The 18,954-nt window shown below is 40.9% G+C and overlaps 3 protein-coding genes across 12 annotated transcripts in view; 2 read left to right on the plus strand and 1 right to left on the minus strand.

The window, feature by feature from the left end:
• Positions 1-18,954, plus strand: part of LOC133512711 (tetratricopeptide repeat protein 21B-like) — a 39,946-nt gene that overhangs the window by 7,620 nt on the left and 13,372 nt on the right. For 3 of the 9 annotated variants that reach the window (XM_061842612.1, XM_061842613.1, XM_061842616.1), the window contains 11 exons: positions 173-279; positions 1,572-1,760; positions 1,910-2,020; positions 2,109-2,190; positions 2,302-2,452; positions 2,531-2,689; positions 2,803-2,998; positions 3,120-3,344; positions 3,830-3,950; positions 4,032-4,099; positions 4,170-8,176. In XM_061842612.1, the coding sequence (XP_061698596.1) occupies positions 173-279; positions 1,572-1,760; positions 1,910-2,020; positions 2,109-2,190; positions 2,302-2,452; positions 2,531-2,689; positions 2,803-2,998; positions 3,120-3,344; positions 3,830-3,950; positions 4,032-4,099; positions 4,170-4,247 (1,487 nt within the window). In that variant the 3' untranslated portion in view covers positions 4,248-8,176. Of the gene's footprint in view, positions 1-172; positions 280-1,571; positions 1,761-1,909; positions 2,021-2,108; positions 2,191-2,301; positions 2,453-2,530; positions 2,690-2,802; positions 2,999-3,119; positions 3,345-3,829; positions 3,951-4,031; positions 4,100-4,169; positions 8,177-14,705; positions 14,782-18,954 lie in introns of those variants that run through there. The other 6 variants (XR_009798267.1, XR_009798269.1, XR_009798268.1 and 3 more) reach the window with 5 other exon arrangements.
• Positions 4,357-18,954, plus strand: part of slc38a11 (solute carrier family 38 member 11) — a 60,015-nt gene continuing 45,417 nt past the window's right edge. Inside the window, exon 1 of the mRNA XM_061842617.1 lies at positions 4,357-4,368. The gene's annotated coding sequence lies outside the window, so the exon portion shown is untranslated. The remainder of the gene's footprint in view (positions 4,369-18,954) is intronic.
• The window catches only part of scn1laa (sodium channel, voltage-gated, type I-like, alpha), a 44,270-nt gene continuing 33,720 nt past the window's right edge, over positions 8,405-18,954 (minus strand). For both annotated transcript variants that reach the window (XM_061842610.1, XM_061842609.1), the window contains 10 exons: positions 15,320-15,446; positions 15,084-15,238; positions 14,741-14,914; positions 14,035-14,157; positions 13,149-13,424; positions 13,005-13,061; positions 12,752-12,889; positions 12,094-12,198; positions 11,739-12,009; positions 8,405-11,640 (listed from right to left, as the gene is read on the minus strand). In XM_061842610.1, coding sequence (XP_061698594.1) covers positions 10,496-11,640; positions 11,739-12,009; positions 12,094-12,198; positions 12,752-12,889; positions 13,005-13,061; positions 13,149-13,424; positions 14,035-14,157; positions 14,741-14,914; positions 15,084-15,238; positions 15,320-15,446 — 2,571 coding nt within the window. In that variant the 3' untranslated portion in view covers positions 8,405-10,495. The remainder of the gene's footprint in view (positions 11,641-11,738; positions 12,010-12,093; positions 12,199-12,751; positions 12,890-13,004; positions 13,062-13,148; positions 13,425-14,034; positions 14,158-14,740; positions 14,915-15,083; positions 15,239-15,319; positions 15,447-18,954) is intronic.

Consider the following 18,954-nt stretch of genomic DNA (forward strand, 5'->3'; position numbering starts at 1 on the left):
CATCAAATTCAATTGCACATTGTTGTAAAAAAGATGGTATTGTCGTCATCCAATTAAAATCATCTATTTTTTCCTGTTTTTCAAACTTCGGAAGTGTTGTTCATTGAGCAACAATTGGTGAAGAAATTTTTCCCTGACCTGGCCAAACGTTTTTTTACTTTTGCCATTCTAGAGAATGGACTATGTGCACTGGCAGATAATTGCCGTTATCTGATGCTGTTGGCAAAGGTCCAAAATAGGCTTGACAAAGCAGAAGAAGCCTTAACATCCCTACAAAGGGTGAGTCATTTTTAATATTTTATGTGGTGTTTTTTTGTATCCAATGTTCTAGCTATGAATGTGACTTATTTCTGAGATTTCTGTTTGTTTTAACATTAGATTTTATTTCAGGCTGTTCCTGGTTTCTAGGTTTTCCTTGTGTTGCAGTTTCCTAGGAATATATAGTTGGGCATCGTCTCCTGTGTCACACCTGCTGAAAATCTTCATCAGCAGGGTATTGATACACAAAGGGATGGGAGGAAGATGCAAAATAATTTTTTGCTAGTTGCCATTGCTTCAGCCTTTGATACGCTCACACTTGTTTCTTACATTCTCCTGTTTCCAACACGAGTTGTTTTTCATCTGTTGTGTTACCACATGTGTAATTTCTGTTGCTTGTTTCACAGCCTTGCATAGGATTTTTTTTAATTAGCGTTTCGACTATCCCTGTCTTCCTGTAACTCTCTGTCCACCTTTGTCGCTGTTGGTATTTTCTCTTCGACCTTTTGTTTATTCATATATATTCACACTTTTGAGGTGCTTTTGTTCGATAGACATGTACCTTGTTGAGTTTGCAATGGAATCTACCACAAGCGTTTTTGTGCTCGCTGATGTTTTCGGGCCACAATGGACAAAAAGGAAGGTTTTGGAACAACACAGGGAGATGAGATGGGCAAAGGCTACATGCCATAATAACTGTGGATGCTTGTTTTGTTTTGTTTTGTTTTGTTTTTGCTGTCATGTGACGGACCCCATCAGAACATTTATGAGCTGGGAGGGTTGTAAACCACCGTCTGAAACATAGTGCACTTTCGAGCCTTTGGGACCTAGCTGCCACCTTCCTACCCCAGCCCATCACGAACACTGTGATAGACAATGAAAAAAATTTACAAAACTTAAATACAGAGAAAAAAATGCCCCCAAATCCCACAGTTTGGAGTACACAGGACTTATGTTGTCACTGGGAACATAGTTTAAACAGCTTTATGGCGGTGAGTACTAATCACATTTTGGATAATTTTGTTTGTGGATGATCCACGTTGCACATATATAACACATACACATTAGGCATAAACCTCTCAACGCTTTGCTAAAACTACCAGTTGAGACCTCTAAATAGTAAAACTTTGAAAAAAGCCCATTAGTATTACAAGCCACGCGTGAACTGTGCCTTTGTGGTTTTGCTGCCATCTTCTGACTATACTGTATAGTGATACTACATGGTCAAAGACGTTTACATCGTTTCAGAATGTCTGTTCCCTATTCCCCATTCTATTGTTATTACTGTCACTGATAAATGGCAATGTTGCCAGGCACGGGATATACAGGCCAGAGTGCTGAAACGGGTGCAAGTGGAGCAGCCTGACAACTTTGACTTCCAGAAACAGCTGGCTGCCAAGATCTGCAGTGAGATCGCTCAACACTACACGAGCCAGAGGGTTTACGATGGAGCAATCGAGTCCTACAAAGAATCTCTTATGCATTGTGAGACTGATCACAAGGTCCGTACCGCTCAATCAAAGCTTGGCGTGTCTGTTATAATTGTTTACCCTGAGCATCTTTTAGAATCTCACGCCTTTTTGGGATTATTGAGTTTGGGAATATCGTAGGTTTATATCTTTTAGAAAACTGATGAAACATGGAATTCTAGGTGATGCTGGAGTTGGCACAGATATTCCTTACACTGGATGACATTGACACATGCCAGGAACAATGTGGTGTCGTCTTGAAGATCGACAAGTTTAATAAGGATGCAATTCTGGTGTGTGGCTTCTGTCTTCTACCACTCTGACGGCCATAGTCTGCTTGAAACACATCCGTGGAGCCCATTTAAATGTGTTTTTCTTTAGATGCTGGCTAATCTTATGTTGAGGAAACAAGATGATGAACAAGCAGATTTCCATTGTCAGCAACTTTTGGAGAGCAAGCCAGGTGCGAAAACCTCATTTCTGAGAATGCGGAGAAAGTCTGTGGTAACTTCACTTAGCTGTGGTGAATAAGTCTCTCTCAATGTATTTGAATTTGAACTTTTATTCTTTTTAGAGAACTTCTCAATTGTGTCACGTCTCATTGATTTGCTGAGGAAGGCAGGAAAGTTGGAAGAGATGCCCAGATTTTTTGAGAGGGTAGACAAACAATCCACCTTTATTAAATTTGACCCTGGGTTTAACTACTGCAAAGGACTTTATTTTTGGTGAGGCAGATGTTTCTTGAGATTATAAGTGTCATCTGTTTTGTGTATTGTATGACTAAATTTGTGTTTGTTGCTCAGGTACACAGGAGACACTAATGCAGCTCTGCATCACTTCAACCAGGCCAGAAAAGACACCAAGTGGGGTCAGAATGCTGTCCATAAAATGACTGAAATCTACCTAAATCTCAACAATGACTTGATGGGAGTCGAATTATGCAACTTAGATTTTACAGCTGGGTAAGTGTGTTATCGTATCAGTAAAACAAGGATCATGAAAAATTATCAGTAATGCAAGGAACACAGGCTTGACCGTTATGCATGGGTTATCACGGGTCCACTTCTCTCATCAGGAACCCTACAGAGAAGCTGGAGATGGAGAGGGTTGCTGTGACAACAGCACATCAGCTTTTGAAGGAGATAAAGCCAGAAACACCTGGAGGACACTTAAAGTTCCGGATCCTGGAGAACTATTGCTTAATGGCTACAAAACAGAAGGTCAATATAGAAAAAGCCCTCTCTGTTTTCACGGATATCTTAACTAATGTGGTGAGCAAACTGAAAATTATGTTATGTCAATTTACTCTGCAGACTTCAGAAACGCAGAACTGGGAGTGGGTGATGTTGCCATTTTGTTCCTGTGTAACCAGGATCCTTTGTTTTATTTTAGCAAGATTACCTGCCAGCACTGTTGGGCATTGCAATGGTTTTCATGATGCTGAAGCAAACTCCTCAAGCCAGGAACCAACTGAAACATATAGCAAAGATGACCTGGAATATTGTTGACGCAGACGAGTTTGAGAAGAGTTGGCTGCTCCTAGCAAACATCTACATCCATTCAGGGAAGTATGACTTAGCAGATGATCTCCTAAAGAGGTGCCTCAACCACAACAAGGTCAGTCAATGTTGTAATCTATGCGTTTCATAGCATTTTTAGATGTTCATTTATAATTTTGGAACTTAACATTAATTAACCGTAGAACAACCTTGGATAATGAATGTATACTTTATTCTGACTGAACCGATCTGATGAATCTGTGCAGGTCAAAATAAGGTAATAGCTAAATTTGCCAGTAAAATATTAATCCTCGTAATTTCAATGTAAAGTATCAATTAAATGATTTCATAACATGGTGAAATTTGTACAAACATGCTATTTTACCATGCTACCTCACGTTAGACGTAGCAATTATTATTAGGACAAATATGTCCATGACTTGGCCGTTATGCTCTAGTTCTCTCAAACAATACAAACACATTTCACGATGACTAAAAAATCGACTTCTGTTCTTGGTGCTGACATCATTTGTGGTAAATATATTTGACGATGTCACAGGAGAACCACAATATGATATTTCTAATTGAGCATTTTCTCTGCAGTCATGCTGTAAAGCTTATGAGTATCGGGGATTCATCATGGAAAAAGAGCAGGCATTTCGTGACGCAGCATTCAACTATAAACTGGCATGGAAATATGGAAATCAATTCAACCCAACTGTTGGTAGGCTTATGTAGATCATTTATGTTCAAGTCTGTCTATAGATAAATGAACTACTAAGAATAATATAATGTGTCATTACAGGATACAAACTTGCTTTAAACTACTTAAAAGCAAAACAGAATTTTGATGCCATAGATGTGTGCCATAAGGTGAGATCTGTTAGTGTTTGAATTTTTGGATTCTCACATTTTCATTTGTTTTCTTTGCATCTATCTACAGGTGCTTGCTACTCATCCAAATTTTTCACAAATTAGAAAGGACATCTTGGACAAAGCTTGCGCTGCTGTGAGGGCGTAGGAGTTGGGCTGCAAGGACAAGTAGTTCATTTCGACTTCAACGTAGTTATTGTACAGTCTTTGTTGAGTAAGCAGTTCAGTGGGAGTCAAATATTATGCAATACTTTGGCTCAAAGTTTAATGTAAGTTGAACTCTCTTATTTATCACATCACATTACTGTAAATTGTTTGCATGGTAATGCGTTTCTGTAGTAATACTAATTTGAATCAATACATGGTTGAGTGCTAGGTGGATGTTAGTTTGCTAATAGCTTAACATGCTACTGAAAGTGCTTGCAATGTAATAGTTTGCCTGTAATGTAAATGCACCTCCTTGGTGTTGCACACAATAATACAGCTCAAACAATACATACCTTACCATTATCACCTTTTATAAGAAGCTATAGTTCATTGAATGTGTGTTGAATTACAGTAACAATTGGCTTCCATTACTTTTGTGCATTATTGACATGAGTACGACTGACTTGTGTGCGAAACAGTAAGATCTTGGTCAGGTCCTCCCATTGTGAAGCAGAGGTTTGCATTAGCTGGCGTCCCACCTGGCGATACTCGCTTGCTTTTCCCATTTCCTCTTTCTTCTCCGTCTAGAGGAAGTTGGTGTTAACTTGAGCTATTCACCACCGCCGTAAAATCACAATTATTGACAGCTTCCTATGGGAGAAGAACCTGTCGAAGTGCTACTCAATGAGATCTGCCATTTTTGGTATTTGTACAATTTCAAACTGATCATGTATGTTGGAGGGAGCATTTTTATAATGCTCCAAAATTAATCAAAGGGCCACACAGGGTGTGGGTGTTTTGAGCTACACTAACAAAATTAATGCTATAAATTCAAAACACTCTAAAACCAGATGCACTCAATGCGTTGATCCATCGCGAATGTAGTATTGGTAAATCACATGACATTGCGTGACATAAAAACAGTATAGAGGTTAAATTAATGTATGTATCAGGCTTTATATGTGAGTGCTTTTTGTGTAATCTAAAGTACAGAGCAAACTATAACGTTTGTGCGTTATTACCGGCCAAAGCATCTTTGCATTGTTTAACCGTGGAATTATATTTCCATCCAGCCATTATGTAACATCATGCATTGACTGATAAGTTTGAACTGTTGGTTTACAGCGTTGATTCAATAGTGGGAGCAGCATGTATCCAGCACGAGTACAACTGTTCCAGGAGAGACCTTTCCAGGCCGTGTCAGATATTATTTAGCCACTAACTGTGGCACAAAATCGTTAACTCTCAGCAGCACACATCAATGGGAGCGTAAATCACAGAGCTGTCGAGGTGAGGCGGCTGTCTGTATCCTGTAGCGCACAACGGAATTCACAGACACGATTAGATACTGTCGCAAGCCATTCAAGAGAAGTAGCTAATGTCAATCACATAAGCAAATTAGCATTAACTGTGGAGAGAGTAGTTACATGATTGAGGTGTTGTAGATCGCAAAAAGTCATAAATATTGCATGGGCAGCTGCACTTAGAAAGAATGCTTCTGAAAACCTTTTAGAGGAAAGACTGTGGAATATGCATGCCCTGGCTTATGCTACCGTAGCATTCTAATGGCCATCTCCATTGTGGTTTCTGTGAGCCATTATTGATCAAGTCATACTTGAGTCATACTCAGTGATGCAGTGTTTTACTAATGAACGCTTTCATTTGTCGTTTTTCAACTTGTGGCGTGATTGGTGCAATTTTCTGATACATCTATGTTTAAAACTGGACAAGGGCCTGCTTGTGACTCTTAAGAGGGATTGGTTCAATTGAAACTGCAATTTAGTGGTTGACAGAGAGAGCATGTGTGTCACTCGGACATGGGGGAGGTTAGGAGGAACTCACCACAACCTAATCTAATGGAATCGTCTTCCCATTGTAGGCAAATAAAATTAGAGCTCTTCTGGGTTGCATTCTCAGATTTCTCAGTTTTTTTTTTAATTTACTCTGGTTCTCCTTCGAAGCTCGTGGCAAGATCCAAATCCAAACTGACATTCTTTCTCGTAGCAGTTCCAACATTCTGCCATATTGCAGTCCACCACAGGATAGTTGACACTTGACAGGTTAATCAGTTGTATGCTTGTGTGTTATTCACTTTCTGGAGAGTGGGAGGGTGTGAAATTATGCATTATTACATGTTTGCAAGTGCCCTTTAAAATTTTGAAACAATGTGGATTGGCTCAGCTATGCAGGCAACGATAACAATCCTGTGTGAGACAGGAAAGTCGAAACAATCAATAATTGGTCACGATCCTTTCGTGCACTGTACTCAGGGTTGTCACAAGCAGTAAAAAGGATTTCGGACTGTAATAAATATTTTGACGATGATTAATAATTAATAAAATACTCAACCCACTTAAGACCCTAATTGTTTCCGGCAGAAACCACAGAGTACACTCATAAACCAGACTAGAGCTCATTCAAGAGAGTTTATCTGATACCTAAAAGATATTAAATTCAAGTATGAAAAAATCTCAGAAATGTGATCTGTTTGCAAATAAAGTGATTATGATCGTTAAAATGGTCCATAGCTGGAGTTTTGTAGAAACAGGTAATAGTTTGTTTTCTGAAGGAATACAAATATCGACTATTGTTTTATAATGCTTATTTTATTTATAAGCGAAATAGTAATTAAGTGGACATAAAAGAAAAAGTAGATTACTGCATGTTACACTTAGTTTTTCAACAATAAGCGTTTTTATGATCAATAACAATGATTCATTGAGGTACGAGTGACCTGCACTATCAGAAATTGTCCTGTAAAAATAGTGACAGCTGTGTATTTTTTTTACAGTTTTTCTACTCTTTTGAACTAAACAGTATGTTACTGTAATTGCTCGTTTCATTAAATTTGTGTTTCACTGTATTTTCTTAGTTTACAGTAAAATACTGGCACCAGCAGTCCCAGCATTTTACTATTTTACAGTTCAGTTCAGTTTTGTCATGATCTGTGTTTTTGTTGACTTCATTTTTATTAGATTTTTTTTTGTCTCGTTTAATTAAGTTTTCCATTCACTTTCATGTCTGTTTGCTTGTTTTCTTTTTTGTTGTTGTTGTCTCCACCTGTTCTCATCAACCCTCTACTTTGTATTAACTAATCAATGCCCTCCAGCCACTTCTATTTCTATCTTGTTTTGGCTGTTTGAGATTATTATTATTTTTATTATTATTATTTTACTACTACAACTACCACATATCCATCCATTTTCTGAGCCACTTACTTTCACAAGGGTTGCGGGAGTGCTGGAGCCTATCCTGGCTGTAATCGGGCAGGAGGTGGGGTGCACCCTAAACTGGTTGCCAGCCAATTGCAGGGCACATAAAGACAAACAGCCGCACTCACAATCATACATTGGGGCAATTTAGAGTGTCCAATTAATGTTGCATGTTTTTTTTGGGGGGGATGTGGGAGGAAACCGGAGTACCTGGAGAAAACCCACGCAGGCACAGGGAGAAAATGTAAATTCCATACAGGCGGGGGCCGGGATTCGAACCCCGGTCATCAGAACTGTGAGGCCAATGCTCTTACTAGTTGCTTCACCGTTCCACCTATTATAAATATGTTTTCTTAAAATAATTTTCAAAATTATGTTTGTATGTATGAACCTGTGATCTAAGCACTGTATGGTACCAGTTTACTAAAGTCAACTCCACAATAAGGAGTTGTTGAAGTATTATTTATCAAAAAAGAGGCTTCAAGCTGTTTAATGTCAATCATAGTTGAAAGTAGTAGTCAAAGAATTACTATCAGTCTCCATAAAGTTCGAGACACCAGAAGGAGCAGCACAAAGAATTGCATTGTGGCAATAATCATGGTGCATACACTTTTAAAATCTTTACATTCTCTGTATTATGTTATTACTCATAAAGTACAAATATTATAGTGCAAATTTTCCTCATTAAAAACCGCAGATGGTTTTTGTGTATTTGAAATGACAATTCCATTTGTTTGAATAGGAAAAGATGATTTGAGAGAGAAGCTTGGTCACAGAACCAGTTGAACCCATATCTCAGGACACCACTTGGATTTTTTTTTTTTTTTCATTAAAAAAGATGTCTAAGTGGAAGTTTATTTTTTTAATCTGTAGAATGTACACACAAAGGTGACTTCATAGATAAAATAATTTGTGTTGGACAAGAAAACAAAAGTATTAGGCATACTTGAGGTACATGTCATCTTTATTCTTTTGGCTTTTCACTGAAATGGGTTATAACAGTGCCTTGCATGCAGTATATTTATACACTACAAACATTATGCATATTAGTGATGGGAGATATTAGAGTCTTTTTAATCAAATCCTTTTGTCCTGATCAAAACAATGTGTGTATTGAATGTTTGAATTACATGCAAAACATATTGACATTCATGTAATGATGCGCTCATGACAAGGAACAGGAGATGAAGTTTGCTATATGGAAACAACCATCCCAATGACAAAAATGCCACATTAAAATGTAAACACAGGAAGGAAACTACTTCAGAGTAAGGTCACATTGAATTTGTGGTGACTTTCCCATGTACAATCATGAAGAATTATTCTTGCAAACCTCTCATTTTGATATTAATCATGATAATGATTAAGAGGCAATGCAAAAACAAGTTTAAATGTCAGACACGGCATTTAATACACATAATTTATTCACATAGAAAAAGAAACTAAGTCTCTGTAATTAACCATGGTGTCCTTGAAAAAGTATTGACCTTTTATGGGATTTAAAAATTGTAACTTTTGCTGGCTTTTTAAATATCAGATTGCCTCTATAAACTGAATATTTTGGTTTATGTCAGAGGTAACCAATATTATGATGAAGCCACAACTTTATACTCATTAAATAATATGATTATCATCTACAACAACTAAGACATGAAGGAGGACCTGTTTTATATTTTTGCGTATGAAACCGTTCTACATTAAGTACTGACTAGTAATGCCACCTTCCAACTAAGACGATGCTGTATCACTGATAATCTGTCTGCCTGGAATCTATTCTTAGCAATTTCATGATACACGTTTCCTGTAATCAGCATGGAAAATGGTACATTGAGTAACACACGGTGACCTGAAATAACCGCAATGATGATGCAACAAAAATGAATGTGAAAATTTTGTCTGGCCCAGTGTGACTGATCAGACACTTGTCAGGTCACCGTGATGGACTTGTTTTAAAATTCACCAAAGGAAGTGCTTCCCAACCACTGTGATCATCAGGTTTCCCATAGGAAATTATCCAATTTCATTTAGTTCATCTCAAAATTATTATTTACTACGTATAATGTATCTTTGGTCATCAATCCATGCCAGCTACTTATACATACAGGCAGAATAATCATATGCTCTTCCACTTGATGACAAAATTTGTTTAGCAGTTCATCACAAGATTTTTCCACGGTCTTGTGTCTTGTTAACATGGAGACAACAGTGTAACATCCAAAGTTGACTCCCAATAGTCATACGACTTGCAAATGCGAAAGTAAACAGTTTATTATTCAGTTCCTTTAAAGCTTGTGTTATTACAAAAGTTGCTTGAAAATGTACAGTTAATACAGAATCCCTCCATATTGTATGGAAATTGTTGACCTGGAAGCCAACCAACAGGAAGGAATGGATTATCAATTTTGGACGTTCCACTGTATTTCCAAAAATTAGCCATGTCATGAGTATTTGCTTTACATCATGAAACAAGCATCTGATGAAAATATGCTCCACACCAAATCCTCTTTCATGCATAATTCTGGAAAACATTTTTTATGTGAATCCACATGGGCTGCAGCGAGTCTGACATTTTCTGTTGGATTTTTCAAGTATTCGAGACCCAGCTAGCATTAAACCAATTCTGTTCCTCCTGAACAAACCACACATTTCAAAAGTGGGTTAAAAGGCAATTGATGGATTCGACAAGAAATGACATCAATGGTACTTTTTAAATAAGTAGGTAAAATAATACACCAGTCAATGATATAGTTGTAATCGAAGTCACTGTAAAGCAAAGACAGCTGCAATAAAAAGTAAAGCTTGAACTAGTTTTTGAACACTTGTGAAATGTTGCCCATCCCCTTCCAACAGTCTTGCTCCTAGAAAATAGTTTCACTACTGCCTGAATGAGCTGCTTTACCCTTTTAGGCACCAACCTTTAGGCTTCTGAGCTCAAGTCAGTTTGGCATCAATATCCATCCTATGAGAAGGAGTCCAATGCCATTGTAAACATTTTGTCATGACTTACAATGTCTTTGAGGCATCTCCGACATTCTTATTAATCATGCTCAGTGTCGTCTTTGCCTGTGACATCCAGTTCAGCATTGTCATTTTCAGACGGTTGATAGGTTGAAGGCTCCTTTATATCCGAACCAGAAACTTCATTGAGTTTGTCCATGAGCGGATCTTCTTTGTCAACCGGCTTTTCGTCATTTGGAATGTTGTCTTTGGCTTTTAGGGATGTTTTGTCAGTAGCCCGTCTCCTCAAATGCTCTCTGAAAGCTCTCTGGATGATCACGGCTGATGTGTCCTCCTGTCTCCGGCGAAGGGTGGTCGTGATAGGTTCGTATGACATTTTGGAAGGATTGGAAGCCATGAATCTCTCCTCCATTTGCGCCCTTAGTATGTCCATCTCTCCACCCTCACCAAGAACCCGTTTAGTAAACGCAAAGAGGATGTCCAGGCAGTGAATGCGTTCGCCGCTCACCATGGGAAGATCCATAGAGATTAGTTCGATCCTGTTCGGCTTGGCTATGCGTAATGGTGGGTCCAAGGCATCCGCAAACTCAGACAGCTTGTCGTACTCCATAAACTGGGTTGCACGTGGATCAAACTTTTCCCAAACCTCATAAAACATTTCAAAATCATCCTCACTTAGTGGGTCAGCACTCTCCTCTGTGGCTACACCAAAGTTTTCCAGGATAACTGCAATGTACATATTTATCACAATAAGAAAGCAGATGATGATGTAGCTCACAAAGAAGGCAATGCCGACAGAAGGAGATCCACAGTCCCCTTTGACAGCGCTGCCAGGATGCTCCATGGTATTGTCGCAGTCGTCTTCATATTTATTGAGAATGGGAGCTAATAGCCCGTCCCACCCAGCTGAGGTGGTGATCTGAAACAGGCAGATCATGCTGTTGCCAAATGTCTCAAAATTGAAAAGGTCATCAATTCCTGATTCCTTTTTCACATAAGCAAAGTTTGACATGCCGAAGATGGCGTAGATAAACATCACCAAAAAGAGCAAGAGACCAATGTTGAACAAGGCAGGAAGTGACATCATCAAGGCAAACAAGAGGGTGCGGATTCCTTTGGCACTTTTAATAAGGCGGAGGACACGTCCGATTCGAGCCAGTCGGATGACTCTGAACAAAGTTGGTGACACAAAGTATTTCTCAATCAGTTCCGAGAGAGACATACCTAAAGAAGAAAGAAAATAATTTGTTAGTCAAGCACAAAATCCTATTGAGTAATGGAGGGCTCGCTGTAACAGCTAAACAAATGCTCCTGATTCGTACCGATAATTGAGAGAACGACGACAATGAAATCAAAGACATTCCAACCATTTGTGAAAAAGTACTGGCGGAGTGCAATCATCTTCAACAAACACTCCCCCGTGAAGACGCAAATGAAGACCCCGTTGATCCAACTGAGAATTTCTTTCTTTTTATCTGACTGGTCATCAGTTTCCACCATCATAGCAACCATGTTAAGCCATATAAGTAGCATGATCACAACATCAAATGCTTGCTTTGTGGTGATGTCAAATATGTATGCTTGAATCTTGTTCTGAAATGGAAGACGGGAAAATGAAATTAAGGTGATAATGAACACAAAGTTTGAAAATGGAGATTAGAGGTTCAAGCTACAAACCGATGGTCTGGGAATTGGTTTTTGTGGCTTCTTTGAACCCAGCTTTTTCATGGCATTGTAGTATTTCTTCTGTTCCTCAGTCATGAAAATGTCTTGACCTCCAAAGTATAAAGAGGATGCGTTATGTTAAATGACTGCCAAGTGACGATTTACTGAGCAAAAACCCCACCCCCGTCCACCCTAGTCAACATCCCTAGCCCCTGCCGGCCCAATACAACAAAACTGGACATTGAGTCACCTATTAAAATAATCATGCTGTCTGATTAGCATCACGATATCCCAACACTGCAAGGTGGACGGATTATTTCGTCAAAGAAGAAGTGTTCAATCCCACAGATTTAGACAGATTGTGAGAAATATTTGAGAGGAAGTTGCCTTTATGTAGATAGAAAACGTCTTAGATCTTAGAGTTCAGCTCAAGTGTTGGATTTATGTTTTTGCTCAGTATATGTATTGCACATATTGTATGTATTATTTTTACCTTTTAGTATCAGCAAATACACTTTTTACATTTTGTATCACAGTTCAGTGTTTGACCAAGGAATTGTTATTACTATATATTCTTCCAAGGATGTTGAATAAATAATCTCGTGATGAGTTCTGGGTAGATTGCATTTGTCACATACACTACTTGGTTAAAAAAATAGTAAATACTTATCTTCCTCTTTTGCTGGTTGAAATTGTCAATTATGACACCAATGAAGAGATTGAGTGTGAAGAAGGCTCCAAATATGATAAAAACAACAAAGTACAGATACATCTTCAGGTTGATCTCATATGCTGGCTGTTCTTGATTCTAAAATAGTACAACACAGAAACATTCATGATTCTTTCTTTCTGGTCTTTATACAGAATAAAGAAACAGAATCCTGCTCTGTAAACAATTTAAAATGCAAACAAAATGTCATCACCTTGCTTGGCGAATCCACTGCAGCATACATTATGTCCATCCAGCCCTTGAAGGTAGCCTGTATATACGTTCCAAATTTTCCATTAACATAATTCATCATATTTGGAATCTCATTTAGTCATTTCCTGATGTAACTGTAACTTACCACTTGCAGCAACGCAAGGTAACCCAGACCAACATTGTCGAAGTTGATTTTAATATTCTTCCAACGAGCAGCGTCCTTCCCTAAGGCTAAACATTCTGTCATGTTCGCCACTTCACTGGGCAAGAAAGGTTCATCTGAGGTTCTGTTGACACAGCGATAGTACTTTCCCGCGAATAAGTTCACGCCCATGATGCTGAAGATGAGCCAGAAGATGAGGCACACCAACAGTACATTGAAGATGGAAGGAATCGCCCCCAGCAGAGCATTTACAACCACCTGGAGAACACCAAAGCAAAAACAAATATAATCAAACCGCAGAATAGATGTAGCTCTCCTCCTTCTGTAAAAAGAATACATTGAGGTTAGGTGATCATCCGTCCGTCCATCGAGATTCTCAACTGCTTATCCTCACTATGGCCTTGGGTGTACTGGAGCCTATTCCAGCTCTACAGTATCTTTGGACGGGAGTCGGGGTACACCCTGAACCGCTTACCAGTCAATCGCAAGGGTCATAGAAACAAACAACCATTCAACCTACTAGCATGCATGTTTTTGGGATGTGGGAGGAAACTCAAGTGCCCAGAGAAAACCCACGCAAGCTCGGGGAGAACATGCAAATTCCACACAGGTGAGACTGGTTAGGGTTAAATCAGAAATCAGGGATTTATAATCACACTTGAAAGTAGTTTAAACCTTGGTGTGTTAAGATTAGTATTACTGGTAATCTTTTCTTAAATCAACAGTAAAAACAGTTTTGGTCAAGTGATTTGGTCAACTGTCTGTTTTGTTTGAGAATCGACTCTCTGGGTCTTCCAAATGGACGAGTAACATAGTAGGTGACAGTGATGTATGTCATAGAGCTGATGAGAGTTTCGAGAAGACTCACCCTCATGCCCTCGAACCTCGAAAGGGCTCTCAGGGGCCTCAAAGCTCGTAGGGTTCTCAGAGATTTGATGGCCCCAAGTTCAGCAAATCCCAAAGCGTTGGCAGTCAGACTGACCAATGAAACCTGGAACGCAAGCACATGAAAAAATATGATAGCAGTCCTATCATTGGATGACTAGACATAAATTTCATACATTTGATGATGAGGTTTGTTAATGAGGATATATCTCGTTGCTCTATTTGTTAATCAGTTGGGGTTCACAAAAATGCTTATAGATCCTTTTAAGTGAATTGGTGAATCTGTTTATAAATGCAATTATCTTAAAACTCAAACTTGTTAGAGAGAGCACATAACTCTGATTTTGGCCTCCCTCCACTGGCTGCCTGTGCACATTATATATCATTTTAGCATTCTTTAATTTATTTTAAAATTTTCAAGCCCTTCACCCCTACGCTACTGCCTGGTCTTTCTGGTCAGCTAACCAGGAACCATCGGCAGTATTGAGGAATAAGAAAGATCAGAGGGGATAGATCTTTTTCTGTTGCTGGTCCTACAATTTGCCATTCCCAACAAAATATGTCAAACGTGATATGGGAAATCTTCCACAATATCAAATCGGTCCCTTAATGGGGCTAAAATCCTGTAGTCTAATCTGGGCATATGTGTTCTAGGTGTTCTAATAGTTCTTCGAGATAGATCAACTTACAGCAACAATGAGGAAGTCCAGCCAACACCAAGCATTTGTGAAATATTTGGCATAGCCGTAGGCCACCCACTTCAGTAACATCTCCAAGATGAAGATGTAGGTGAACATTTTGTCAGCGTACTCCAACATTGCTTTGATGTTCTTCCGGGTTTCAATGTAGACATCTTCAAAAGCCTGGTTGGGAATAAAACAGTGAACACTGTATGAAATGATTACATAGAGTATTTCAGAAAATCTGTTGATGTTCTTTACAGAAATGTTAATTCTTAACTTGTCACTCACTAATGAATTCCTCAAGCATTTACATATGACATCCATTACCGGCTTACATGAATAAACTTACTAATGCACCACTACTAAGCAGGATCATGAAGATGATGAAGCTCTCAAACCAGTTGTGCTCCACTATTCTGAAACAGGTCTTTCTGATAGTCCACCATATTTTCCACCAGCCCACCTCGACATTTACTTGGCAACATTGGAACCTCTGTACACAGCCTGATCAGGAACAAATGAAAAACACATTTTTTTTTTACTTGACTGCAAAGATCAGTTGTGGTTGTTTGGACTGATACTCACTGTCAGGAAAGCAGGCGTCAGGTTCCATGGATTCCTCTAATTCTAAGTCTAGAGAGTCTCCATCTTTTTCCCTGAAGTCCACTGTGCTGCCCTCAGAAGTGCTGAGCTGGGCATCGTCATCAACAGTCTGGATAGATAAAGCCAAACAACCATCTGACATGAGACTAACATAGAACATCATGATAAATGGCAGGTGTTGATATAAGCAAGACATGTCAGTCTGAAAACCCAGTACTTCTTTTGTGTTAAAAATACAAAACCCATACAAAATGGTTACATTTGCATTGGTTACATAAACAGAAAGTTCAACAATTTGTATGTGGTCGAGTATTTCTCTCTTGAAACAATGCTAGAAAGCCCATTTATTTTATTTTAAATTATGTACCGATCTTGTATTTGAAATGAGTCGCAATTAGCCCACAAAAGTTTTGTTGAACTGAGGTCAGGATTGTTGGCTGACCTTTTTTCAAAAACAGCTATTGAGACTACTTTCAATATTTGCAATTCTTTTAGGTCTTTGGAGTCCAAATAGAGTCGTACATTGATGGACAAATTTCATTTGTTCCAACCATGACCATCTTAGTTGTAGCCCATGTGAAATTAATTTTTCCCATTGAAATTGAGTCAGTGATGGTATAGTCTTAGTGCAGGCAATGTGGGTTCAGTCCCCACTCAGTGATGGTCTGAAGGTTAATGTGGCTGGGTTTCTTTTTCTATATGTGGCCTGTGACTGTCTGGTGACCAGCCCAGGGAGTAGTTTCTTATCCATTACCACAGAAGCATCTGTCATTCAGCCAGTAGCTCACTCCAGACATTTGCGCACACATCGTACAAGCAAATGTATTGGCGTGATAGATGAAGGACTCCTCTCCAGCACCTTCTGCGGACACAGCCCACAGTCCTGCAGTTTGATTGGTGGGCCTTATTCTATTGTCACATTTTAATAAAACTACAGATTGCAATAAAACTGTTGTTTTATTTGAATGTTAAAGGGCTCCTGTCACAAAATGGATGATTTTTAGTATGTTATTAATGAAAAAACGGCAGCCAATATGGCCCATGCGTTTTGTCACCACAAAACATGATTTTGACGTATGCAGCTTTTTGTAACTCCCGCCATGAAAATCCTCTCGATGGATTAGTTTTCGCGAAGAGGAAGTGACGTAAAGGACAGAAGCGCCTCCAAATGGAATCGTTTGTCTCCATTAGTTTTACCTCCAGGAAGGTAGCTTGTTGTTCCTTCGTGTTAGCCAAAATGCCTGCTCATTGCATTGGTGGACATTGCTTGAACACTCGGGAGAATGGATTTACCTTTCATAGGTTTCCAACAGACCTGGTTTGTCGTGAAAAATGGATTGCACGGGTGCAGAGGACGAGAGCTTTGTGGGTTCCAAATGACAGGTAGGTGTGTATACAGCTACTAAGTGTGTGAGTGTACGATATACCGCGGCGGAATCGAGTCAGGCTCTACTCCAAGTCACCCGTTCGTGTTCCGTCACAGCGTTCATTGACTTAGGCTCTGACGCGAATTTAATCAACCCCCACGTGGTCGAGGTGTTGGGCGCGGCAACCTTTCAGGCGCAGCGGTTCCGCAATGCTTACGCGGCAAATGGTAAATTCCTCTGTCGGGTGACGTGCCGCACGCAAACCTTAGGATTGGCCTTTCCGGATGCTCACACAGAGAGAATTGGCTTCCACGTGTTCAACTCACGGAGCAGCGAGATCATCCTGGGTAGTCCGTGGCTCAAGGAGCGCAACCCGCACATCGACTGGACCACGGGCCAAATCAGGGCGTGGGATGAAGATTTCTGCAAGGGGTGTTTCGGGACTCATGAGGAGGGGAGGATTCAAGTTGCGCCCATCGGAGTAGGTGAGCCAGGTACCATGCCGGAGCTACCCGCACTGCCTTCCTGTTATCTGGACCTCAAGGAGGTTTTTTCGGAGACAAAAGCTAGATCCCTGCCGCCACACCGCCCGTACGATTGCGCCACTGAGCTCTTGCCCGGCACCTCACCACCTTGAGGGAGACTGTTTTCTTTGACAGGACCGGAGCACCAGGCCATGAAAAAATAGATTGAGGAGTCGCTGGCGGCAGGGCTCATCCGACCGTCTTCCTCACCGGCTGGAGCAGGGTTCTTCTTCGTGAAGAAGAAGGACACCTCACTACGGCCCTACATCGACTACAGAGGGCTCAACGACATCACCGTAAAAAAATGGGTACCCTTTCCCCTGATCGCAACCGCATTCGAACTACTTCAGGGGGCCTGGATCGTCACTAAACTGGACTCACGGAGTCCGTACCATCTGGTATGCATCCGGGAGGGGGATGAATGGAAGATGGCATTCAATACCCCCACGGGCCACTACGAGTACTTGGTGATGCCGTTTGGGTTGACGAATGCACCAGCTGTATACCGGAACTTTATTAATGGCATGCTCCGGGAGAAACTGAACAAAAACATTTTCATATACCTCAACGACATCCTGATTTTCTCCTCAGACTTGACCTCCCACATGTCAGAGAGGTGCTTCAACAGCTGCTGCAATATCAGCTGTACGTGAACGTGGAGAAGTGCGAGCTCCACTGACCCTCCGTTTCATCCCTGGGGTTCATCTTGGCAGAGGGACAGATTCGAATGGATCCCGGGAAGATCTACGCTGTTCTTCAATGGTCCACTCCCTCTTGTCGGATGGACGTGCAGTGGTTTATCGGGTTCGCCAATTTCTACCGAAAGTTCATCCGGAACTTCAGCTTCATTGCTGCCCCTCTGCACACTCTTACGTCTCCCCGAAGCACCGTCCAGTGGACCGGGACCTGTCAGGAGGCCTTCGACAGGCTCAAGGCAAGTTTTACCACTGCACCTATCCTCATAATGCCGGACCCGGAACGGCAGTTTGTGGTCGAGGTGGACGTGTCTGATTCCGGAATAGGAGCAGTTCTCTCCCAGAGGTACGCGACGGATGGAAGGATTGACCCGTGCCCCTTCATTTTGAAGCGACTGACCCCGGCCGAGCGAAACTATGATGTGGTTGACCGCGAACTGCTGACGGTCAAGATAGCTATGGAGGAGACTGTGGCTGGAAGGGTCGCAAGTGCCGTTCGTGGTTCTCACCGACCGTAAAAACCTGGAGAACCTGAGGACCGCGAAGAGGCAGAATGCCCTACAAGCCAGGTGGGCACTGTTTTTTACGCGGTTCCAGTTTACTCTGTCCTTCCGTCCAGGGTCGAAGAACGGCAAGCCAGATGCACTCTCGCGGATCCACGAGGAGGACCGCATGGAGCCCGTGAGTGTCCTAATCCTTCCGGAGGCCTGCTTTGTGTCCGGGTTTACCTGGGAGATCGAGACACGAGTGAAGGAGGCCTTTAGGGACACTCCGGGTCCAGCCGGATGTCCTCCCGGCCGCTTGTTTGTTGTCCCGTCACTACGGGGGGGGATGTCATTGACTGGGCACACACCAACATGATTGTCTGCCACCCCAGCATCACAAAGATGTGCTCTGTCGTCGAGCAGCGGTTCTGGTGGCCAAACCTGGGTAGGGACGTGAGGGAATACGTCAATGCCTGCCCGGTATGCATGGCCAACAAGACTTCCCGCCTGCGACCTATGGGGGAGTTGCAGCCACTGTCGATTCCC

This window comes from Syngnathoides biaculeatus, chromosome 14 (assembly GCF_019802595.1).
Source record: "Syngnathoides biaculeatus isolate LvHL_M chromosome 14, ASM1980259v1, whole genome shotgun sequence".
Lineage (NCBI taxonomy): Eukaryota > Metazoa > Chordata > Actinopteri > Syngnathiformes > Syngnathidae > Syngnathoides > Syngnathoides biaculeatus.